The following is a 25,694-nucleotide window of genomic DNA, read 5'->3' as shown; positions in this document are numbered from 1 at the left end:
GTGTATACACTCTCTGCTCTACGTGGTCATCCCTTTCCTGCGCTGCACACCCCCTGTCAATCACTGATCTTTTTACAGTCCACAATTGTCGTTTCTCCGGAATGTCAAATAGTTGGAATCATGCAGCATACAGCCTTTTCAGATTGGGTTCTTTCACTTAGTAATGTGCATTTAAGTTTCTTGCCTGTCTTTTTATAGCTTTTAAAAGTTCATTTCTTTTTGCACGGAGTAAAATTCCATTCTCCGGAAGTCCCACAGTTTTATTTTTGGTTGCTTTTGGAAACTATGAGCAAAGTAACTGCGTCCATGTGCAGGTTTTTTTATGGACATACATTCTCACCTCGTTTGGTTAAATACCAAGAAGCATGATTGCTGGATCACAGAACCCGCTAAACTCTCTTCTAGAAAGTGGCTGTACCATTCTAATTCCCACCAGCAACGAGTGAGCGTTCCTGTTGCTCCATACCCTCACCAACATCAGGTGTTGTCAGTGTTCCGGATTTTGGCCATTCTGTGAATAATGGGTACCCGGAGGCAGTATTTTGTTGTTGTAGTTTGCACTTCCCTGAGTTCAAACCTGGAGCATCTTTTCATATGCTAATTTTCCATCTGTATATATCTTCTTTGGTGAGTATCCCTTTATTTTTTATTTTTATTTTTTTGTGAGTATCCCTTTAGAGTGACCCGTTTTTAAAAAAAGAATTTTCTTTTTTAAAAGAATTGTTTATTTTGGCCGTGCCGGGTCTTTCCTGCTGCTTGGGTTTTGCCTCGAGTTGCCGCGCACGGGCTCCTCCTCACAGGGGCTGCCCCTGCTGCGGAGCTCGGGCTCGGGGCGAGCAGCCTGCAGTACTTGGAGTGTGTCGGCTCAGTAGCTGTGGCCCCCCAACCCTGGAGCATGGGCTCAGTACTTGTGGCACACGGGCTTAGTTGCTCAGCAGCATGTGAGATCTTCCTGGACCAGGGATTGAACCCATGTCTCCTGCATTGACAGACAGATTTTCTTTTTTTTTTTTTTTTAAACCAATGAGCCACCAGGGAAGCCCCTGTTGGTCAATTTTTAAAAATCAAGTTGTTTGCTTTCTTATTGTTGAGTTTTAAGACTTCTTCGTATATTTTGGACAATAGCCTTTGATCAGATGCATCTTTTGCAAATATTTTCTCCCAGTATGTGGCTTGCCCTTTCATTTTCTTGACAGTGCCTTTCACAGAGCAGACTTTTTTTTTTTTTAATTTTTAAAAAGTTGAGCTTATTAATTCTTTCATGAGTCGTGTTGTATCTAAAAATCATCACCAAATCCATAGTCATCTAGATTTTCTGCTAGAGTCCACCAGTTTTTTTAGCTGCGCCCCACAGCTTGCAGGACCTCAGTTCCCCAACCAGGGGTTGAACCCTGGGCCTTTGGCAGTGAAAAGGGCCAAGTCCCAACCACTGGGCCACTAGGGAACTCTATTATTCATTTACTGGTAATGGATGTGCAGTGGTACCGGCATCATTCACTGAAAAGACCATTTTCCCCTGTTGGATTAACTTGGCACCTAGGTGGAAAAGCCAGCCGGCCACTGTTGTGTCATAAAGACTTTGTTGGCTTTCACAGGAAGCAGTGCCCACCAGGTTAGCAGGAGTGGCAGGCAGTGGGCCCTTCAGGGAGTGAGAACTCTCTGAGTCAGGTTCAGGGGAGGTCTCGTGGAGAGGTCACCAGTGGACAGGCCCAGCTGGGGTTCCCTTGGAGGCAGGCGTGTTGTAGGATGGGAATGAGGGCCTCTGGGTCCAGTCACTGCAGTGCTTTCTGGAAGGCAGGAGTCAGCACTCCGGAAGCCCTCCGTGGGGTCTCCCAGCTTCTCTCTGCCCTCCATCTGCCCCAGCTTTGCCTCTGCTGACTGGCCTCTCCGGATCCTCCTTGGGCTCCAGGGGACATTACAGGCCTCGCAATCCCAGGGTGTACAGGCTAGGGGCAGGGCAGACGTCCGGCCGTGTCTCGGTCCGGGACTGCACTGGTCGCACTCCCGTGCGCTGCTCCCCAGCATGGGCTGCAGAAATGCGCCCGGCCCTTGGGCCATGTCCCGCTTGCCATCCACCTAGCTAAATTGGCTGTGGGAGTGTGTGTGTGTGTGGGGGGGGGGGGTTGCGTTGGGAGTCCTTGTTGCCTAGGGAACGCCCCCAGCTGGGCAAGGAGACAGAGATGGGACCCCGCAGGTAGGAGAGGCTGTGCCGGGGGAGGTGGATGAGACACGCCTGGCTTTGGCTTTGATGGGATGGGGGCGGGGCAGGGGTGGGGAAGGGACCAGGCCTCCAGGGAGGGAAAGTCCAAGGCCACCATCAGGGTCAGGCCCGTTTCTCCATTTGCTGCTCCAGGACACTTGGTGACAATTCAGTAAGATCAGGTAGCATTTACTGAGCACCTACTGCATGCAGGTGCTTTGTGCATGTTCTTTAATGTCTCACATCTTCACCCACGTCTGCGGGAGAGGAGTTCCCCGATTTTGAAGTTTTCTGGCTGAGACTCAGAGTTCGTTCACAAGGTTCAGCCCAGATCACCCCCTCTGAACCGTGGCCCGTCCTGTGGGGAGACCTGGCCAGGCCTGCTAGGGCCCCGCTAAGCCTCGGCCCTGCTTCGGCAGTGCGGTGGTCTCCTGGTGGACACCCCTCTTAAAATCCTGTCCCTTCAGCTGGGATGGTGGCCCCCACGGCTCCTCCTGCTATGACTAGAGGGGAGGGGGTTGACTTGGCTTGTCTTTGCCGCACCTTTCACCACACTCAGCAAACAAGAGCACGGGGGCCTGCCGAGGGCTCTGTGCCAGCTGGATCCTTCTACGAGAGATGAACCGTGAGTGCTGGGGGAGGGACAGCAGGGAACGAGGCTGGCAAAGGAGCCCTGGGAGCTGCTGGGCAGTGGACCGTCCATGGACGGGGACTAATGGCCAAGAGGACAGCAGTAGCCCTCCCTGGCACCCCTCCCAGCCTGGGTGACTCGGGTCCAGCCCTCGGAGATGTTCAGACCTGGGCCCAGCTGCCAGCCCTCTGGGCATGCTGGGTTCCCCGCGGCTGTTTCCCACATCCTGAGGTTTCCTTCCCTCCTGGTCTCTGCCTGCAGCCCTCACCTGTGGGGCATGGCCCCTGGTAGTCCCCTCTGACTGCCCAGCGGGCAGGAGGAGGGGCGCAGGGAGGCAGCGCCATCTGCAGGCAGCTGCTCCCTGAGGAGTCTGCACATCATGTGGACTCGGCTGCTGGGGGGCGGGGCGGGGGGGGAGGGACCGCGCCCAGTTGCCAGTGGCTCTGGTGGTGAAGGTTCTAAGCAAACAGAACCGGGATGCTGTTGGTGAGGAGGGAGAGGACGGTGGGGGGTTCAAGGCCTCCCAGTGCACAGGCCCAGTTATTGTTCGGTGGCTAATTACAGAGCCCCTGGGGACACAGGGGTGATGCTGTTCTATTCCTTCTAGAACAAATTACCACAAATTGAGCAGCTTGAAACAACACCATTTATTATCTCACAGTTTCTGCAAGTCATCTGTTGAATACAAAGTGACTGGCGTTCTGCTTCAGGCAAGTCAAGGCATCTCAGGATCAACTAGGGAGGAGCCCACTTCTGAGGTCATTCAGGATGCTGGCAGAATTCACTGTTGGCGGAATTCAGCTCCGGATGACTGAGGCCCCTTCATCTTCAAAGCCAGTAACATCATTTCTGAGTCCTTCTGCTTTGAGGCTTTCTGACTGCCCCTTCCATCTCATCTGTGACTTGAGCTGGAGAAAATTCTCTGCTTTTAAGGGCTCATGTGATTATGTCAGCCCCAGATAATCCACGATCATCTCCCTACTGTAAAGTCTGTAACCCTAATTACATCTGAGAAGTCCCTTTTGCCACACAATGTAACATATTCACAGGTTACAGAGATTAGGGCAAGGTCTTCTTTGGAGGCCCTCTGCCTGCTACTGAGTCATGTGCCAGAAGTCATGTGGCCCAGAAGTTGGCCAAACCCATGACGCGGAAGAAGAAAACAGTGCAGTAACTCACAGATAGAAACAGGGTGACAGCCTTCAAGGAGAGGGCTTTTCTGAGGAACGGAGCCCGAGGCAGCAGTGTTCCAAGAGCGAGGCCCAAACCAGGGGCCAGGAGCACGGCACTGGAGGGCAGCACACAAGATTCAGAGAACCAAGGAGGGCGGTGCAAGGCGCCGGGTGGGGACCAGGCCACCCAGGGCACCGTGAGAGCACTGCCCCGAGGATCAGAAGGGACCATCGCCAGACGTTAGGCTACTCGATCCCTACCACGGCCCTCTGAATAGGGGGCTCTACCATCATGCCCGAATTACCCATGGGAAAACAGGCTCAGAGAGGTGAGCCAGGTGCACACACTAGGAAGAAGTGGGATGGGAGCCTGCCACCTCCTCCGATGCCCTACTACAGAGAAAGTACTGACACTCCTAGGAAGGTCGGGGTGAACCGAGGCAGTGCTGACCAGGGAAGGCTCCCGGTGCCACAGTAACAGCCTGAGGACCACAGGGGCTCACCTACTCATCATCGACGCAAGTGTGTCTGCCGGGGGTGGGGGCTTCACCGTGTCACTCACTTCCACTATCAGAGAACCGTCAAGCAGGCGCTGGCTCCTGAATCTTCTGCTTGGAGTCACTTGGGTCACTTCTCTTCATGCACCACTGGGCAAGTCACATGACTGTATGGATCCGCCGCCCCAGGCAGCTCACTGAGACTAGCCGGGATGGGCGGGAGGGGTGAGGACCCCAGCACAGTGGAGGAAGGTCCATTTCACTGGCAGGCGATCAGGGGCAGGCGAAAGGCAAGCACCTGGATTTCAACATAGGGAACAGGCTGCGCGGGCTTGCCTTCTGGGGCTCAGGGGAGCACCCGAGCTGGAGACGGGCGTGGAGGGCATCCGTGGTAAACAGAGCCCTGGGCACAGGAAGCCTGCTGGGGTGAGAGCAGGGACGGAGGGGCCTGGGGCCCATGTTTTACAGAGCATCTGCCCAGCTGGGCCACGGGACCTCCTGCCTGAGTACGGCCCACAGGCATGCGGGCCGATGACCAGGCCTGCATGTGCAGGGCCCCCCTTAACCAGACCACACCTGCCAGAGACCAAGGGCAGGACCTCTCTGGAGAGATCTGAGACTTGGCCCAACCAGCATGCCGCCTCGAGTGCCCGACAGAGCTCCGCTCCCAGCGCAGCCCCGTGACCAGAGTCTCCTCAGAGTGGGAGTTGGGCGGCCCTTCTGCTCAGGGACGGCAGGGCCTACCGGCTCAGCCCTGGCCCTGCCCTCTTCCTGCCCTGTCAGAGCTAAGTTCATTCATTCATTCATTCAGCCAGTATTTAGTCCACATCTCTCATATACCTGGCACCTCCGAGGTGCGCCCTGAGCCGACCAACAGAGGCAGAGAGAGACTTCCCCCCCAGGGCTCTGAGGGCCGGCACCCCCAGCGGACCTGATGGGGTGGGCTTTCCTGAGGAGCTGACACTTTCAGCGCTGCAGAGAGGTGGCCCGCCGGACTGAAGCTTTGCGGACTGCCTCTGGGCTCCGTGTGCTCCCGGCCCCGCCCCTGGGCACATCCGGGTAATCTCGCCCACCCCAAGGGCTAGGTGCGGGAGGGCCCCCGGATGGCGACGCGCTGCGGCAAGCGCTGCCCGCATGCAGCAAAGACCGCCGCTCCCCATCACTCGCGCACGCGCACACACAGCCGTGCGCGCAAGACGGTGGCCCTGGAGCCTGCGGACACACAAGGTCTCCGCAGAGTACACTGGGACTCCGCCTGCGACCTCCCGGAGGGCCAGCGGTCCCCTGTCCCGCACACCGCTGTTCCCAGCACAGAGGCATCACTGCGCCTAAATGACAGGACAGACAACTCAGGGACCTGCCGACTTCCGGCCGCCCGGCGGAGAACGGCGCCGGGCCAGAGGCGGTGACGTCACCGGCCGGGAGCGCGCCGGGGCGGGGCCGGCGGTGACGTCACGGGGCGGGCCCACGTCGGGCGGGGCGGGGCGCCGGGCGGCGGGCACGTAGCTCAGGTTCCCCGGATGCCTTAGCGCGCGCGTCGGTCGGGTCTTGCGTGCCGGTGCCCGCCGTCCCTCGCCATCATGCCGATGTTCGTGGTGAACACCAACGTGCCCCGCTCCTCCGTGCCGGACGGGCTCCTCTCCGAGCTCACGCAGCAGCTGGCGCAGGCCACGGGCAAGCCGGCGCAGGTCTGCAGGGAGGGCCGGGCTGGGAGCGCGGTTCCGGGATGGGGCTCCGGGCCGGGCTGGGAGCGCGGTTCCGGGATGGGGCTCCGGGCCGGGAAGGCGGGCGGCTCCGGGATGGGGCTCCGGGCCGGGAGCGGCGGGGGCGCGCGAGCCGGCTGACCGCCGCCCCTCGCCCGCAGTACATCGCGGTGCACGTGGCCCCAGACCAGCTCATGACCTTCGGAGGCTCCAGCGAGCCCTGCGCGCTCTGCAGCCTGCACAGCATCGGCAAGATCGGCGGCGCGCAGAACCGCTCCTACAGCAAGCTGCTGTGCGGCCTGCTGACCGAGCGCCTGCGCATTAGCCCGGACAGGTGCGTAGGCGCCGGGGGGCGGGCGGCGCGTGGCCTCGGTGGTCCCCGCACGGCCGGCTCAGCCCCGCTTCCTCCCTCGCAGGATCTACATCAACTTCTGCGACATGAACGCGGCCAACGTGGGCTGGAACGGCTCCACCTTCGCCTGAGGGCCACGCCACGGGTTCCCCCGGCCCGCGGCCCTGGCGCGCACCGGTTTCCCGCCCGCCGCGCCCCCCTCCCCCGACCCCACCTCCCTGGAAGGAGAAATAAACTGGAGACGCGGGCTGCCTCGCCTCTTCTTGGCTTGCGGAGGAATCGGTGCAGGGCGGGGCCCGTGAATGGGGAACCGAGGCCGAGACGGGTATCCCCGGAGTCTGCAGCCTAGCCTTTCCACGCCTCAGCCCCCAGTAGAGGGCCCACACTTGGTTGGCATCCTGCCTGCACGCAGGCCCAGGAATCCAACTCAGATCCGGAACCCTCCGCCCCCTCTCCCCACCCCGACCTCCCGCAGGGACTCCGCCACCACGTGGGTCATGGCTGGCCTGGAACTGGGGGAGGGGATCAGAATCCCAGTAGAGCCGAGGAGGGGCGGGAAGGGGGAGGAGAGGGAAACCTGGACTCGTTCGGGGTCACTGCCCCGGTGCCGCTGCCCGCCTCAGTGTCGTGATTTGGGAAATCCCCCAGTTCTGGAACTTGGGAACCATTTTCCGGTGTGGCGGGGGGGGGGGGGGGGGGGGAGGTGCCCAGAAGGTGGAGTTCCTGATGGGCCTCCCGGTCCACCCCTGGCCCCTGGGGCACAACAGGTTCCTGCGAGAACAAACTAGTGGTTTGGGTGCCATTCAGGTCTCAGGGTACAGCAGCTGCCAGAGCCTCCAGGCGGCTGTTAGCCCTGTAAGACAAGAAGGTCTCGGTGCTGAGGGGACAGTCGGGAACACCAGTGTGGGGGTCGGGTGTACCTGGGGTCTCCTGACCTAGGTGGGATCCCTTCTCCAAGTGCAGGGGCTTGCTCCCTTGTGGCCAGGCCAGTTGCCTTTGGGCCCTGCCTGGCGGCAGCTCCTCCCAAATGGAAAGAGGTGCAGTCACTCAGCTATGTGCACAGAGACGGCCACCCCCTGCCTCACCAACCCGGGTTCCGGGGCCTCCCCTATGGACTCGTGCTGGCCCTGAACCTCAGCCCCTAAGACAGACAAGAACACCCAGAGAGGTGACTTAAAATTCCACGGAATTGAAGTGAATTTGGTTTTGGAAGCTGAGATACTGAGGAAAAGGGTTTCATTGCCTGGGCAGGCCTCTGGTGCTGGAAGTGAGGAGCAGGCCTGCCTTTGAGCCACAGGCAGTGACAAGGGCCCCTTTATGCGCGTGGCCACCCCAGGCCCTTGGGTGGCTGCCAGTGATCCTGCCCATGTGGCTCCCGGAAGGCAGGGGCAAGAAGCTCCCGGTTCCTAGTCCAGGCCAGTAGTTTAGGACGGGTCAGAACAACCCGGTTCGCTGGCACTTTGCACTGGGGCAGCTTGCCAGGGCCAGCTCGCTCCCCCGGACACACCTGAGGGCTTCTCTCCTACAGTCCAGGCCTAGCTGGGGCGGTGAGGGGAGCACTCCATCCCTCAGCCCCAAGTCTGCTTCCTGGCTATGGACGGTTTAACTTCCAGGACATGGGGGACAGTCATGACCTTAGAAAGAAGGAGTCTGGAGGGTGTGACCTGTTGGGTGGGGGGGGGCGGGTGTCACTCCTCCCCCCACAGAGGTCTTCAAGCTCCCCTCAGTCTCATTCTGCCCCAGGTGAGGGGACAGGAGTCTCGGTCTGCAGGCTGGGACGGGCATGCTGTGGCCTGGCTCAGCGTCCCCTTCTTGGGTATGAACTCCCGTGGTGCAACAGGCTCCCACCAGCCTGGCCCGGCGCCCGTGATAGGAACAGCAGGCGTCTGGGTCTCTGAGCATCTCATCCAACTTCCTCATTTCACAGCTGAGGACCTGGTTCTGGTCTCTGGGGCATCTTGACTCTGGGCTGCCTCCTTCCAGGGTCCCGCCTCACATGCCCCCCCCAGCCCCGCCCCGACTGCCCCAGCTAGGACTCTCACTGTGGCCCCACGGGAGCCATGGGGGTCTCTGAGGTGTCTGAGGGCCCAGGCTGGGCGCCTGCTGTCTCAGGGAGGGTGGAGGGGCTCCAGAGAGCAGAGGGTGGCTCACCGCCAGAGGCTGTGGTCAGCTGCGGGGTTGCACGGCAAAGGATCCTTGGAATCCAAGGAAAAACAGGGCGTCTGTGGGTCAGGGACCCATACTCGGCCACGCCCACTGCACTCCTGGGTTCTCCAGAGCAAGCCACTGTTCCTTCTGTATCCCACTCAGGCCATCCCCCATCTCTCTTACCTCACTCCCCGCCTCACCCGTGAGCTCCCATCTCCTCCGAGGCACGGGCTCAACTGCCCCCCGACAGCCTGTCCCTGCCCCCGGTGCCAGCAGCTGCCCTGCTGCCCACGGGGGTGCCAGCAGCTGCGCTGCCCACAGGGGGTGCCAGCAGCCTTGGAACCGGCAGCAGAAACATTTCCAAGGAACACCTCACACCGAGGTGGGACAGATGGGGGACGGGGTGCCGGCGCTGGCTGCCACCTGCTCTCCACCATCCTTACAGTGCTACCAGGTCATCTGCCAGCGAAGACCCCCAGCCTCCAGGGGGACCGGCCGCCCTCAGCCCCAGTGTGCAGCCTGGCGCCTCTGTTTCTTGTGCACTGAATGCCCTCCCCCTCCTCGACCCCGGGGGAGCCCCGCACAGCGCCTTCTAGGATGCACTCCCTGAGGCCCCGACGCCAAGGAAGGCCACTCTAGGCCCTGAACACTGCTCCTCCTGGTCGTGTGTCCCCAGCAGCTTCTGGGTAGCTGCACCAAGCTTCGTGATCTTTGAGGCCAGCAGCCAGAGGCCGCTCGGGGCTTGTCCACTCTGGACAGCCTAGCAGCCTAGGTCTCCCCAGGCCTCCCGCCTTGTCCCCTCTCCAGGCTTGTCCCACTGCCCTCTCCTCCAGCCTGAGACCCCTGCGCCTCCAGGCCTGCTTCCCCGGGAGCCTGACCCAAGGGGCTCTGGAGTCAAATGCCCATGGCTTCCCTCTGGGCCTCAGTTTTCCCCATCGATGAAATGAAGGGATTCCCCAAACGTCTTTCCTCCGTAATCCTTAAACCATGGAGACGTCCCCATCAGCCTCAGCGGCACAGGCACTGCGGATGGCCACGGATGCTGAAGGCGCCAGCAGGGTCTGCGCCTGCACTCAGGTCTTAATACTATCTGGGGGGCTTCGTGGACCCCGGAGCTCAGGACGACACCAACATTTCTGGGCCAGTGAGCTCCTCCTTGACACTTTGCCCCACTCCGCACCAGGTGCTAGCCCCCAAGATGGGGTTTGGTGAAGCTCTCTCCGGCCACTCAGCCCTTCTTTCCAGTTGAGCAAAGCCAGCTTCCAGCCCTGCAGGCCTCACAGCAAGAATTACAGAATGAGCCGGAAAGGTGGAGTGGCAGAGCGGGGGTGCATAGTAAGGCTCTGTCAGCCGTTTCCCCCAGATTCACCCTCCTGGTCGAGTGAGTGCATCTCCCTGTGTTTGAAGCCCACGTAAGAGGGGAAAAAAAAGAGGCCAGTTTTCAGGAGCTGACTGTGCCCCCTCGCTCCTGGAGCCTCGGCTGCCATCCAGGGGCAGCAGAGTGCCCCCAGACAGGGCTCCGAATCCCAAAGCTACAAATGGGAAGTCTCGCGAGCGTGACCCCGTGACCGGATTTCTTGCCTAATTCTGCTTTTGTTTTAATAGGTGACATATGTATGTCTGGGGCGCAAATTCAGAGTATTCCAAAGATCCCCCAAGAGAAAGCTCCCTGCGGCCACCCCCTCCACAGATGCCCCCAGAGGCATCTTTACACACACATAACACCCCTCCCCCCAACTTTTGTCTCCCACAAATGGTAGCCTATTCTAACGCTAGTTTGACTTTGTTTTCTTTCTTTTTTTTTTTTTAATCTAGCTCAGTTACTTAACCAGCCCCGGTCAGGACGGTTTGGCCTCAGTCCATCCCTCCGCCCTCAGTTCTGTGCTGTTGGCATCCACACGTGCGGAGGTGTATCTGGAGGATAGGTCCCTAGCAGGGTGAGTAGGTCAAAATTGATGCTGTGACCCGATGTCCCTCCTAGAGGGGCGGGCTAGAGCCCAGGGGCCTCCCCACCTGTGGGGAAAGTTTTTCTCTCCTTATGAGGTGGATGTGAACGGCCATTCCTGGTACCTTTTCAGGAAACCAAGCTCAATCCTTCAGTCTGTTTTTCCAGTGAGTGGTTTGCTGTGTTCAAGCTCCTTGTGTATCAGGGAAGCTAACTCTTTGCTGGGAGTGGCAAATGTTTCCCCCAGCTTGGGCCCAGACCTCGGCCGGCCCGAGCACCACAGGGGCGAAGCCCCCTCAGGCCACAGTGATGCTGCCCGCAGTGGAGGTGTCGCCCCAAAGTCCACAACTATCAACTTAGCTTGTAAATTAGGGCTTCTGGTGGCAGCCAGCCCCCTCCTCCTTCCCAAAGAGCTTCTTCCTGCCACCACTAGCTCAGCGGGGGATGGCAGGGCGATGCCCGCCTGAACTGTTACTTTAACTCGTGACCCTCAAAGGTGGTGTGAATTTCACCGTGGCTTTCCTGAAAAGTAGCCCTGGCTAGTCAAAAGTGCACTGTGACAGGGACTTCCCTGGTGGTCCAGTGGTTAAGACTCTGCACTTCCAACCCAGGGGCGGGGGCGAGGGTCCGATCCCTAGTAGGTGAGGTGGCAACAGGACTGCCACCCACGAGAAAATCGGGTGGACTCTGTCAGCGTCTGCCAGTGTTTCCCCAGGAGAAAGCCCAGCTTCAGGGAGTGAGCCTCTCCTCTTTTGCTGATAATTTGGAGAATACTTTTCTTGATTCTAAAATAAGCCCATATTGTCCTTGTTCAGGGAGAAGTGAGAAAACCCTTTGGGTCTGAAGCTTTCCGATTGTTCTTTGTAAAGTTGTAGTGAGCCCCAGTCTTCCGCTCCAGAAGTGGGTCTGAGGGGCAGGGGCAGGTACCAGACCCCCTCCAGGGAGGTGCATGGCTTCAGAGAAGAACACGAGTGACCGACCCTGCCCTCCAGTGCCAGCACTCGGGGCGGGGCTGCCCAGGCGGCCCTGCCCCCCGGGAAGCAGCCGGGTCCAGACGGGCGGTGTGATGCACGCGACAGCAGCAAAGAGCCCAGGCCTCTTCCCCACCAACAGCAAAGCACCACGAGAGCTGAGCGTTCAGCAGGGTTCTGGAAAGGAGTTTCCAAAAACAAAGTCTTCCATGAAGGGCTGATTCCTTGCTGAGTGATTGGCTGCCAGTCAGAACAAAACACAGCGACAAAGCCGGCAGGCAAGTTCAGGTTCTATCTACCACTGTCCCGCATGTAGATAAGGGTGAGGGGCTGGTGATCGTGGGGGCGGGTAAAGAAGGACACGAAAGGCGGTCACAGCCCTTGTCCTGTTTCGTCAACAACCCGTGTTTACCAGACAAGCAAAATAAAACGCTGAGGTATAGTGAAGGTTGGTACAGAAACAGACACTTTCCAGAACAGGCTATGACTTCACAGATACCACACCGACGTGACTCCACACATGCAGAGAAGGCAGGATGAGAGGTGGTGAGGAGGCAGACAAGCAACAATTGCTGAGCTCATCGCTCGTGTCCAGGAAGGAAGCCAAGATGCGCTGAACTCCACAGAGAAAACTAACACCCAGGGGGTTACTGGAGGTCCCCATAATGTCTTCACTTCCCCCCAGTCTGCCCCACGAATCCACACAGTCCCAGTAGAAATTACCACAGACTTGGGGTGGGATTTGATCACCAAATTCTAACATTTATGAGAATCCAAAGGGTCAGGAGGAGCCAAAACATTTTCAAGGCGGGGGACCTGCTTCGATGTCAAGATTTCTTACCACACGCCGTAAGTGAGGCGAAGTGAATCTGCACAGGGCAGACATTGCACACACGTGTGGGCCCCATGCAGGGTCAGGCAGAGGAAACAAAATCCTTTTGCAGGAAGCCCGGGTCAGCGAGCCGCCAGGGCCTCCGGCCACCACATGGGGACAAAGGGCAAACCGGATTTCTATTGCACACCCACGCAAAAAAAGACACGAAGGTCACAGAAAGGCATATCACCTTCATGACTTTTTCACTGAGGTGCAGAAAGCACAGATGACTAAGGAAAGATGGACACATTTGATATTATTAGTAAGATACCACGATGAGTCAAAAGACGTGTGGTGAGAGGTTCACATTCAGATATTTAAAAAAAAAAATCCTGCTACAAATTGGTGACAGACAAACCCATAAAAAATTAGCAAAGGACTTTATAAGCCTCTTCACAAATGGAATATCCAATGGGAAAGATGTTTGGCCTAAAGATGAGGGGAAGGCAGTTAAGGCGCCACAAGCTGCCGCTCCCACCCGTCTTGTCGGTGGTAATGAAGCCCCTGCAGCTCCCCGCCCAGGTGTTGACCCTGCAGAAACCTGGAGACCACCCAACGGCCATCGAGAAGGGAATGGATAAATAAAGCGCGGCACATTCCTGGCACCCAGCACCTACAGCCGGGCAGCGCTGTGAGCGAGCCATGGGGACACGCTCCACCGCCACCATGCACCCGGCCCTTTCGGGCGCTTACAGTTCCCAGCCAGCGAACTGCAGCCAGCTTTCTTCAGTGCCCCAGCCCCGGCACTCAGACCCTGAGGGAGGCCGGGCCAGGCCTCCCCTCCCAGGGGACAGCAGACCGGCCTGCGGTGGGGAGGCTGGCGGTGACCGCGGCGGAGAGAGGCTGTGGAGACATCTCACTCTTGTTACAAGCGTCTGGGTTACACTTGTTCAAGTGCTATGCATTTTTCTGTGTGTATGCTATACTTGGTGGCGTGAGGGACCACCCCCTGCACACACACGGAAGGGAAGGCAGGGAAGACCCCCACATGCCATGCGTGTGGCCCCCCCGGCCCCCACCCCTCGGAGGCCTTGCCCGACAAGGGCTGCCCCCCTGGCTGCCTCCTCCCAAGCCTAGCCCCAGCCTCCCTGAGCGTCCGGCTGCCGTGGGCCTGCGGAGGTGGGAGCTTCCCCCATGGTCCCTGTGGGGCGCATCTATCCCACAGCACCCCCCACCGCCCCCCTCCACCTGTCGGCGGGACCCACTGGGCTCCGTGTGCTCAGCCCACCTTGTGGCACGTGCTGGGACCCCCAACACTATGGCCAAGGCCTCCCAAAATGGAATTGGAAGAAAGCAGTGGTCTACACAGGCCCCTCGAGCCCACCATCTTGCACACTGGCGTCAAGCTTTGAGCGTACTCCAGTGGACCCCACACAGGAGCCCAGGTGAGGTCTGAGGTTGTGGGGATGGGTGCCAGGGGCCTCGGGGGCCGGGTGCGGGCCACAGCTTGGCGGTGCCTTAGCTGACGCCCAGCTTGATGGGGGGGGCGTGGCTCCACTGGCCACGCAGCAGGGTTCTCGTGGGTAGGTGGGTTTGTGAGCTGCCGGAGGCCTCACCAGGGTTCCAGAGAGCTTCTGCCTTCTGGGTGGCGGTGGGGTTCTCCAGGGTCTGTTTACAGAGAGGTACTGGCCCCCCGAGTTTGCCGTCAGGAGAGGGACCCTGGAGGGCCCACCTACACCTTCTAGAACATTCCCAGGTGAGCTGGGAGCCCAGCCAGCCCGCCAGTGGGAGGTGTGGGGTTGTGAACTCACAGCAGCATCACCGGCAGAGAAGAGGGGCTGAGACAGAAAAACAATTCAGGAGGTCACTGCCCACCTGAGGCTGGCACAGCCAGCAGAGGGGCACTCAGGAGCTGGCAGGGGGTGTGGGGGGGACAGGGTGGTTTGAAAAGCCTGCCCTGGTCTCATGCTCAAAACAGGAGCAGCGGAAAAAGGAGAAAGAGGGGTGTCCTCAAAGGAACATGAGGACAGGCTAGGACAGTCAGAGACAGGCTGGGCAGAGATGCAAGGCAGCGAGCGGCCAGGTCCACAAAGCACCCGGGCCAGCGGCGCTCCCTGGGGGGACAGGCGCCCCAGGGCCGAGGCTGGGGACATGGCTGGCCCCCCCGGAACCAGGCGGCGCAGCACGCTGGGCGGATGGGGCCTCTGTGAGAGCCGATGCCTGGCCTCGAGCCGGCAGCTCGTAGGGGCTGGGGAGGAGCTGGGCCGGCTGGGCAAGCTCCAGGACGGGAGACGGCACCGAGCCCTGAGAGGCGCCGGGCGCACGGGATGGGCCGGCAAGACTAGAGGAGAGGTTCCAACGTGGGGGTGAGGCCTTGGGCAGCCCAGCCGGAGGCCGGCGGGCCACGCCCCGTCTCTGGGGGTGTGGAGCCACCCTGGGGCTGTTTCAGCAACAGACGCTGTGATCACGCTGGCCTCAACAGTGTTTCTTTCTCTTGCCTGGGAGAGCCCAAGGGACAACATCTAGAGGAATATGTCAGAAAAGCTTAAATGTTTGGGCCAGGAAGCGAACAGAAAGGGTCAGGAGGAGGGAAGGCCCTGGAATCCAACAAAAGCGGCAGGCCCTCTGTGCATTGAGGAGCCCGGCCGGGTGTCCCCGCCAGACCACAGCCCCCCCGTGTGCCCTGCCCTCAGCAGGGAACCCGCTCTGGGCGGGTTCAGTCAGGGGTGGCCAGAGGGAAACGGCAAGTACAAGGTTCTGAATATCTTGCAAGGAGAAAGTTATAAATAAGCTCCGAAGGCTGGGCCGCCCACGGGGTAGGGTTTATGAGCAGGCAGGAGTGGCTCGGATGGACTCAGAGGAGGCAGAAGGCAAAGAGGCTCCGGACATGGCCCCATGCGTGCCTGTGAGGCTAAGCTCACCCTCTGCGGGATCAGGACCCTGGCAGGACCCTCCTTCCTGCCCACTCTCTGTCCATTTCCGCCCAGACCTTGAGCCAACGGGAAGAGGGATCCACAGGGGTTCAGCAGGCCGGCTGGCGGCGGCGGGGCACACGCGACAGGCTGGGGCCATGCCCGGGTGTGGAGAAGGTCCCGGGAGCCCTGCGGGTGGCTGGGCGGCGCGGTCCCTGGACAAGGAGCACACGGCCACCAGGGTCCCCGGGAAGGGCTCTGGTCTTTAATCCCCCCACCTTAGACGTCCCGTTTTTCTTTCTTTGAACTTTAACCTAAAAGGGCAAGGGAATTTAATTTTTTGATTTGCATTTCACCCTAGGAAATTCAAGACAGAGGGCCTATTTCTAGGCTGACACTTTAATTGGAGCATCTCTGTCATTCTCCTTGCAGAACCTCTGAGCCAAATTTGGACTCTGAGGTTGGACCTAATTCAGGATGGGAAAGGGGAGGGAGAGAGTTCTGGGTCTGGGGTCCAAGGTGTCCTGAGAGTTCACTGAAGTGGGTGCTGGCCCATCCTGAGGTGACTGACGTAGGAGGCTCTATAAACCGCCCACAGCCCCCAAAGAGGGACGTGTAGATTTGGTGCCTGCCCCCACCCCTGGGAAACAGTTGAGGCGCCCGGTGGCCCCTGCCCTCCCCTCGCGTCCGGCCTGCCATTCTGCTCCGGGAGCAGCAGCAGCATCGCTGACCCATAAACTTGGGAGGACAGAAGGGGCAGCTTCCATCTGGTTCCCTCAGCCTCTCTGGGGACTTGGCCCGCCCTGCCGCGTGGGTACCTGTGGCCTCCTTGCTCCCATTAGGGGTGAAACGGAGCAAACTGCCCAGCAGGTGGGGATCTCTGGCCAGCGCCCCAGGACCCCGGCCAGCTGCTGACCGGTCCTCCCGCCGCCACGCCACGTACCCCCACCCCCTGGGTTTCTCTTCCTCCTCCTCCTCCTCCTCCACGCTGCACTGCCCCTCTGACCGCTGTCGCCCCCTCAACCCGTCGTCACCCATTTTCTCTGCTGGAGATGAACCCCAAACTATCACTTCAAGTCAACTTGTGTGATTTCTTAAAGGGGTCTCTGCGCACACCGACAGAGGCAGAATGTGTTCAGATCGTGGAGGCGACAGGGAGCAGGGCGGGATCAGAGGGGCTAGTGCCAGGTACGAGGTGCAGGAAAAATGTCAATTGGCCAGGGGGTGGGGGCAGCAAGCTGGCCCTGCGCCCACCCCACCGGGGCCCCCCAGCCCCGCCCCGCGGCCCCCTGCGGAGTCGGCCCACGGCTACCTTTTCACCACTGTGGCTGTGCCGACTGTCCAGCCCCCAGCCTCTGCAGCGGCGGGGACTGTGCCACTGCAGCGGCCCCTCTTTTTCCAGTCTTTTCCCACCGCCCCCCCTGCCCCCGCCCCCCTCCCGCCCCCGAGCTCGGGCCAGGGCTCTGGTGGGCAGCATGGCCGCTGCTCCGCCTAAGGCAGGGTCAGCTTTGAGTAAAGGCCCGAGCGGCTTCCCTGCCCAGGCAAGGCCCCTGGGGCCTGTGTCCGGGGCCCTCCAGGGCTCCTGGCCCCCTTAAGCAGATGCCCCGCAGCGTGAGTGGCCTTTCCCAATTTCCCAAGCAATTTCCCCCGACACTACCTCGTGTTATCCTCACAACAACCCTGCGAGGAAGGGACTAGCGGCCTTACTTTCAAGGGGAAACTGAGGCGCAGAGAGGTAAAGCAGGCGGCCTCCCCCCGTCACACAGCGAGTCAGCGAGAGGACCGGCACCTGCTCTCACCCCACCGCCCTTCCCACCGCCCCAGCCAAGGCCCACTCGCTTCTTCTACACTTCCCCGCCCACACCCCCTCCCCGCCAGGCTGTCAGTGGAAGGACAGGTTAAGAGCAGCTGGCCTGGGACCTGCGGTCCTCCCACCCTTCTGCTCAGGAAGCCGCGTGCAGCGCAAGGATCAGCTTGACCAACACTTCGTGTGGACAGGGTGGGGAGGGCCCCCAGGAGAACTCTGCTCAGGGCCAAGGACCCTCCCCCTGTCCAGAGGAGGGCTTTGGGGGGAGCACCCACAAACCCAGGAACCTCCCTGCTATGTGCACTGGAGGACGACAGTGGAGGGGGCAGGAGGAGGAGCTGGTGCGACGCAATGAAATGAAGCAGGCAAAATTAGAGTGAACCAGCGGCTTGGCAGAGCTCAAAGGTGCCCGCCCGTCTTCCCTTGAACTCCACCCCCGCCAACCTTGAGCCTGGCACAGCTGCCATCGCTCAGAGCCGTTCCCGGTGTTACACATCCCCCGTGGGAGTAGTCATGGGCATCTGGGTGGAGTGGGATATGTCCACGTGCTTTGAAGTCACTCCTGCGTCTGCTGCTTTGGGGCATAAATGGCTTCTGGGGACATGCTTACTGCCAAAGGAGAGGTGGGGGAATCCCCTGTTCCCCGCAGGAAACATAAAATCATGGTCAAAATGAAAGGTGAATCAAAGAGCCTGCAGTCAAAAAATATGCAGGAAAGAGGGAGTATTTGAAAGGAGAAGGTGTGTCTGTCTGGCAGTTAAGAAAAATTTCAGGGTATTTTGCTTGAGTTTGTGATGTCTGTGGGTTCTCATTTTTAAAATTTGTAACTTCTCAATCTAGGTAATTGCTTTATACACATATTTGTATTTATTTAAAGATTGTTTATCATTTTGAATGTGTTGACAATGACCCAGTTTTTTTGTTCAGCTCCCTTTTCCAACCAACTCTTCACTCAAGACTCAGTGTTCCCTGGTGTTTACGGGTGGCACTCTTGCTGGCTACCCATGGGCCCTGTTCAGGGCTCTATTCTCATGCTGGGGCTCCTGCTGTTCTTCAGGACTGAATCCTCCCGCCTAATGCATGTAAACTGTAATGTGACTGCAGAGCTTCCTTATCCCAAGCTTGCTGGTTTCTGCAGGAATCATTATCCCCAAGTCTACACAGGAGGAAACTGAGGCCAAGGCCAAGGCCAACGTGAGGGCTGCAGGCGGTGACAGGGTTGAAAAAGACAGCATGACAGGGCAGGGTGAGGCAAAGACAGCTGCCGCACTATGTCCCAAGGCCATTCCAATTGGTGGCAAAATAACTGTCTCTAACAGATTCCTGGTCAGGGCCCCTCCGCAACCACAGCAGCCTCCTGGAACCAGAAATGCCTTGGTTTCTATGGTTTCATTCACAGGACACCTTTGTCCTACTTAAGCAGGAAAGCCAAAATGTCTTGCCCAAGATCACTCAGCTAGTAAGTGACAGGTCCAGGATTTAAATCCAGGTCTCTGGGCCCAGAGCAGGTCCAGGGGGAATGGGGGTACATGAAGGCCCACACATCAAGCTGACCTGGCCCGGCTAGCCAGTGGTGGCAGCGGGCTCCAGCCCCTTCCTTCCCCTAGTGGCTCCCCAAGCCACATGGACTGGTCTTTCAAGTAATTCATCCTTGCATTAGAGGGCCTGCACCCTCTAAAATCACTTGCAGGGTCTCACTAGGTCTCCATGTAACCACCTCTGGAGAGGGGAGAGCTGCAGTTGTTTTACAGGTGACAAGACAGGCTCAGAAAACTTTGGGGAACTCAATAATCTGTGATGTTCCCTGGCGTCGTCTGCAGCAACGTGTGTTTCCCGCCTTCGCCCACAGGAGCCGTTCACCGAAGGTCAGCTTGTATCATAAGAAGACCACCAAGGTTCTCCCTCAGGGAGATGAGCTGGGACCTCAAGGTGCCCGGGCAGAGGACAACTAAAGCATCAACAAGATGGGGTGGGTGGGGTCCCATGTGAAGTCTCCTACTGACAAGAATTACCAAAAGGCTTCTTGTCCAGAGCCCCTAGTCTTAACTTGGTCCACCTCATTCAGAAGCCCCAAAATGGCACCGGGGTGTCAGGACAAGGATTTCTCTTAAAACCAGCGCCTACTTCTCACCAGGATGGACTTCACGGTGCTCTCTCCCCTTTCCTCCCACTGGCATCCCTTCCTTGCAATTCCTACTGGCCATCTTGTCCCTTCCTCTCTCCCGTTCTTAACCCAAAGGTAAGTGTCTCACGGGCAGAGGGGAGTCAAGGTTGATTTAGATCTCTAGGCGCCAGGAAGGGCCGTGAGGTCAGACTTCCACCTACTCGTGCAAACAGTCCATGAGGACCCTCCCTGCTCTACAACGCGGCTCTAGGCTCAGGTGTCCGACCTGCTCGCTCCCCTTTCCCTGACCACTCCGTCCCTCCTCTGCCGTGTGGGTAAATACATTCTCCTTCCAACACTGAGGCCGGATCTCCCACGGTCTGCTCGGTGATGGGGCGTGTCTGGCTGGGGCATGATGACGCCGTGAAATCGGGTCTCCTACAGTTTGCTCAGTGATGGGACTCCAGGAAACCTGCCTTCCCCGGGAGGCCCGCCCCGCGGTTTCTTCCCTCTTCCCCGTTTCCCTGCCCCTGCCGAGCCCGCCTCCCCTCCGCCTTCCTCCCCTCGCTCGACGCGGCCTGGGACGCCGCACTCCCTCCCTGCGCCCCGACCCCTCTCTTCCGCTTCTACGCCCCGCTCCCGCGTGGTTTTTCCTGCCCTCTCCTTCCCGGTTCGGCCGCCGCCGTGCAGTAACGGAACCAACCGCCGCCCTGGAAACCCCGGCGCCCAGCGGCCGCGTGGGCCTCTGGACCGCAGCGGTTCAGCGCGCGCCCGCCGCGCGTTGCCAGGGCAACCCACCCACACCCCTTTCTCCCAGCAGGCTCCGCGCGCCGAAGAGCCCGCGACGCGGTGGACCGGCCCGCTCCCGGCATGCCGCGCGCGCGGGGCGGTACCCTGAGGGGCGGGGCGGTACCCTGAGGGGCGGGGCGGTACCCTGAGGGGCGGGGCGGTACCCTGAGGGGCGGGGCGGAGCTGGCAGCTGCCGCCGTAGTCCGCGCTGCAGGGCGCGGCTGGGTCAAGGGCGCCCGGGAGCGTGGTGGCTCCTGCGCGGGCCGCAGCTGCCCAGGGTGCAGAGTGAGGTCTAATAAGATGGGCTAAGGGCCGACATGAGGCTCACGTCCAGGGGCAGGACTGAAAGTGAAAGTGAAGTCGTTCAGTCGTGTCCGACTCTTGCGACCCCATGGACTGTAGCCTACCAGGCTCCTCCGTCCATGGGGTTCTCCAGGCAAGAGTACTGGAGTGGGTTGCCCTTTCCTTCTACAGGAGATCTTCCCGACCCAGGGATCGAACCCGGGTCTCCCGCATTGTAGGCAGACGCTTTACCGTCTGAGCCACCAGGGAGAAGGACTGTTTGACGTCATTTTTGTTTTTGCAATGACCTTTCTTGTTAGTATGTTGTTCAGTCGCTAAGGCGTATGCAGCTCTTTGCGACCCCATGGCCTGCAGCACACCAGGCCTCCCTGTCACCAACTCCCGCAGTTTACTCAAACTCATGTCCATCAAGTCGGTGATGCCATCCCACCATCTCGTCCTCTGTCGTCCCCTTCTCCTCCCGCCTTCAATCTTTCCCAGCCTCAGGGTCTTTTCCAATGAGTCGGCTCTTCTCATCAGGTGGCCAAAGTGTTGGAGCTTCAGCTTCAGCATCAGTCCTTCCAATAAATATTCAGGACTGATCTTTAGGATGGACTGGTTTGATTTCTTGCACTTCAAGGGACTCGAGTCTTCTCCAACATCACAGTTCAAAAGCATCAATTCTTCAGCACTCAGTTTTTTTTATAGTCCAACTCTCATATCGATACATGACTACTGGAAAAACCGTAGCTTTGACTAGACGGACCTTTGTTGGCAAAGTGATGTCTCTGCTTTAATTTATTGTAGAGAATAAGGTACAAATAACTTGTGCATCCCCCACGTGGGTCAGGCTTAAGTGAGCCCTCAGGGCGCTTCCACCACAACCTCTAGGCTCAGGAATCTGGTCTTTGCTATTTGATTTGTGTTTATAATTGAAGAAGGTCAGAACAGCCACTCCAAAGCATGCTTTGGCATGTTGACTATCTTGAGTCAGACACTTGAAAAACAGCAAATGCAAGAAAAACACTGACTTCTTTTTCTTAAAAGCCGGAGATGAAATTGCTATGTGAAAAAAGTTCATGTCTTTTGCCCAGTTTTCTATTCCATCTTTTTTTTTTTCCTTACAGATAGATTTTCAGGCCGGTTTTACTGGGAATTTACATTTTTAGGAGTGAATTTGGGGGCTTTTCTTGCATTTCCTCTCCTGTGACCTCTTCCTGTCATTTATGGAGATGGTGAAGGCGTGCTGCGGTCCATGAGGTCGCAAAGAGTCGGACATGACTGAGTGACTGAACAACTTCTTATTCCATGGCTGAATCCTAGCAGGGTCTCCAGAGGACACATTGCACAGTATTTAATCATCATGAAGTGCCGAGGTCCAGCCCCGGCAGGGCCAGGAATACCCAAGGGATGAGTGGCATCGGCGAGGAAGAAGACAGATAGACACACACAGAGACGTTGTGTAGAAGAGGTAGCTTCTTTTTTTTATTTTTAGGATAGCTCAGTTTTTATAGAATGAATGTTACCTCCCCCTTAAGTCACCACATATTACATCAGATATTGGTTTGTGCTTCCGTCAATATTTTTTTTCCCCAATGTTTTTCCCCTAAGCATTCATCTAGAACATTTCTGATTACAGGGTTTATACTTAAATGTCCCGTACATGGTCTTCTTGCCCCATGGCCTAACATTCTCACTCTAACAGAAACAACGTTCCACAATCTCAGGTATAGTGTAAATTCTTTGGACAATAAAACAATACATGGGAAGGGTCACAGTAACATGTTTGACATTTCTGAAAATAGTACCATGGGAAAAACCTGATATTTTTCTTTACCTGAAAGCACAAAAATCTCAATTTACAACGATTAACTATTAAACAGCAAAAACGCCTCTAAAGCAGCAAAACACCTCTATTAACAGTAAGATAACGGCAGTAAAGCTGGTTAATATAAATCTTCTATTAAAACCCTATATACCCCATTTTTTAATTTTACAAAAATACCCATAATATCCCATGTTGTTTAAAGAAAGGGAAACAATGAAAAAATAGCAGCAAAGAAATAACAATGACGAAAACCCTTTCACCCAAGGAGCAAGTAAACTAAAGCAGCGTATCTACTTCTAAATGTAGACACCTCTACTCTTTTCTATTCTAGCACGTTATAATCTTTTACGCAAGCAGCCAAACTCTCCCTGCGGCCTTTTCTTTTCTGGCTTCATGTTTACGGGCGTGTCCTGAGTCAGAGCAGTCATAGCATTTCCAAAAAGGCCTGGGCTTTTCCAGCGAGGCCTTTTACTGTATAGTATCATTTCCAAAAAGTAACAGAAAGCCCAACAAGAGTAAGACAGGAGGAGGAAAGCGACATACCGGGCCCCCGGGACAACCTCGAGGGGAAGAGCTGCCTTGCAGCTTCCTTTCTCGTCCCAGTGGCTCCGGAGGGGACGTATGGGCCCCCAGGGCAGCCCCATGTGAGGAAGAGCTGCCTTGCAGGTTCCTCTCCCATCCCACGACCTTGTCACGGACTGGGTGGATCCTGGCAGCTCCCGACAATGAAGCCTTCACCCTGTTTTATAGTCAAGGGCTCCTTACAACCGATAGTGAGGAGTCCAAACACAAATGTTTAGGGAATGGCCCCTAAGCATCAGAAACAGCACAGATGCAAGCACACCACGGTTTCAAGTTTCTCCAGTTTCCCTTACATACATTTCTATTTTCTTCTTTTTTTCTGGCTGCACCTTCGGCATATGAGATCTTAGTTCCCTGACCAGAGACCAAACTTATATCCCCTGCAGGGGAAGTTCGGAGTCTTAGCCATTGGACCAGCAAATCTGGGAAATGCCCACATTTCTATTTTCAGTGGAGTGACTTATTTTCTTATATGTGTTGTGGGGCAGGGCAGGGCCGGAGAGGCGGGGAGGCTGTCTTCCAGGGCTCCCCACATGAGAAAGAAAGAGAGAAAAGGAGAAAGAGGAAATTCCTTCTGGTCCTGTGCTGTGTGCTCCAGGATAAGAATCTCGTTGGAGGCAGGCTGAGTCTGGAAGTTGGTGAAGCCAGCAGACCACGGCAGGGAAGGGGATGTGGGCGGGCCAGCGGTAAAGACTTTGCCTCCCAATGCCTCCAGGCTCGACCCCTGGTCTGGGAGCTAAGATCCCACATGTCTCTGGGTCAAAAGACTAAAACCTAAGACACAAGCAATGTTGTAACAAATTCAATAAAGACTTTAAAAATGGTCCACATCAAAAAATCTTAAAAAAAAAGAAAAAAACAAAGAAAAGCCAGCGACCAGCCCCTCACCGGGCAGGTGCCAGGAGGTGTGGTGTCGTGGCTGGCTGCCCAGCCTGTCGTGGAGGGATTAGTCTTCGGGAGAAGCATGGATCAGACCCGAGTGGAGTGCAGGCAGGAGGGAGGCACAGGGATGGATGTTGAGCTCTCTCTAGACCTGTCCTTGCCCCCTGCCACGCCATGTACATTTTCACCAGGAAGAGTGGCATCCCCTTCGAGCTGAGGCCTGGAGCTGGCACCACAGGGTGAGCAGAGCCAGGTGGACTCCACGGAGGGGGCAGCTGGGGGCCAGGCCCTGCACTGAGCCTCCTCTGCGCTCTCTCTGCTCCCCTCTCCCCCAAGGGGAGCACTTGAAACCCGAATTCCTGGGTCTGGGGCTCATCATTGCTTGGAGGCAGACAAAAAACTGGAAATCTTTCCAGCAGCCCCTTCCTCTTTTGAGCTAGCCCATCTCAGAGGGCAGGGACTTGGACCAGGGGGCTGCTTTGGGGCTAAATCTGGGAGCTTCAGAGCGGAGGGCCTGCACAGCCTGCACAGCCGAGAGGCAACCAGGGAAGACTGAGGCTTAAGGGGAGCCCCTCCCCAGATGTCTCCACATGGCCTTTCAGAGTCAGAGGGGCCGGGCAGCCCTGGGCTGCACTGCGCTCTGAATGCCAGTCCCCTGTCCTCACTCTCTGCCTGCGGGCAGGTCCCGATTCTTGGGCCCCAGCCTTCTCTTCTGTAAGACAGGGGTAACCACCTCCCAGGGCTTGTCGGAGCACCAAGTGCCTGGAGCTCAAGGGTGACCAGGAGTGGGGGGCTCTCCTAGTGGTCCAGTGGTTAAGACTCCCCACTTCCACTGCAGGGGGCCGGAGTTCAATCCCTGGTCAAGTAAGATCCCACAGGCTACTCCCCTATGTGGCAAAAAAAAAAAAGACTGGACGTCCCCTGAGCCCCTCCCCCAGACCCTGAACACCAGGCATAACTGGCCCAGGAAGGGAATGGGGCGTGCGTGGCTGGTCTGGCTCACCGCCTGAGAAAGGCCCCTGATCCAGAGAGCTTGGCTCTGAGACGGGGAGCAGGTTGGAGTCATGGCAGAGCGTGCTAAGCATGCTAAGTCACTTCAGGCTGGTCCCACTCTTTGCGACCCCATGGACTGTAGCTCACCAGGCTCCTCTGTCTATGGGATTCTGCAGGCAAGAATACTGGAGTGGGTTGCCATGCCCTCCTCCAGAGGAGCTTCCCAACCCAGGGATTGAACTCGCATCTCCTGCATCTCCTACACTTCAGGCATATTCTTGACCGGCTGAGCCACGGGGGAAGCCGTCATGGCAGGGAGGGGGCTGGAAACTGGGGGAGGAACAGAGCCTGGAGAGCAGGAATGGAGTAGACTGGTGGAGGAAGATGCCACCCCGAGAGGAGGGGCCCTGGGGAGGTCCTCCTCTGGGGGTGGAGTTGAAGGGCTGGTGAGAGATGGGGCCGCCCACCCCAGGTGGGTGGGGAGACCTCTGACCCCTCCCGCCTGCAGTGTGGCCATCCTTTTATACCTGAACCGCAAGTACCAGAGGGAAGCACACTGGTACCTGGCCGAATTGCAGGCCGCGCCCGTGTGGATGAACACCTGGCCTGGCAGCACTCGCCCATCCAGCAGCCCGCTACCAGCATCTGCCTGTGCAAGGTGAGCCTCCCTGCTGTATCCTGCAGGCTTGGGCAGGCGCTATTTTGGGGGGCTCCAGAATCACTGTAGATGGTGACTGCAGCCGTGAAATTTTAAAAGATGCTTGCTCCTTGGAAGAAAAGTTATGACCAACCTAGACAGCATATTAATAAGGAGAAACATTACTTTGCCAACAAAGGTCTGTCTAGTTAAGGTTGTGATTTTTCCAGTAGTCATGGATCAATGTCAGAGCTGGACTACAAAGAAAGCTGAGCGCCAGAGAATTGATGCTTTTGAACTGTGCTGTTGGAGAAGACTGTTGAGAATCCCTTGGACTGCAAGGAGATCCAACCAGTCAATCTTAAAGGAAATCAGCCCTGAATATTCATTGGAAGCACTGATTCTGAAGCTGAAACTCCAATACTTTGGCCACCTGATGTGAAGA

General features: G+C 57.7%; 1 protein-coding gene across 1 annotated transcript; it reads left to right on the top strand.

Annotated features, from left to right (window-relative positions):
• Positions 1-5,973: 5,973 nt before the first annotated feature.
• MIF (macrophage migration inhibitory factor) lies at positions 5,974-6,804 on the top strand. Its single transcript, XM_065904223.1, has 3 exons — positions 5,974-6,188; positions 6,365-6,537; positions 6,620-6,804. Exons 1-3 carry the CDS (start codon positions 6,081-6,083, stop codon positions 6,684-6,686), a joined length of 348 nt encoding a protein of 115 aa, XP_065760295.1. The 5' UTR covers positions 5,974-6,080; the 3' UTR covers positions 6,687-6,804.
• The last annotated feature ends 18,890 nt before the right edge of the window (positions 6,805-25,694 follow it).

Source organism: Muntiacus reevesi, chromosome 13, assembly GCF_963930625.1.
Source record: "Muntiacus reevesi chromosome 13, mMunRee1.1, whole genome shotgun sequence".
In the NCBI taxonomy this organism is placed as follows: Eukaryota; Metazoa; Chordata; class Mammalia; order Artiodactyla; family Cervidae; genus Muntiacus; species Muntiacus reevesi.
The sequence above is the reverse complement of the archived record's forward strand: the minus strand, read 5'-3'. Positions and strand labels throughout refer to the sequence as shown.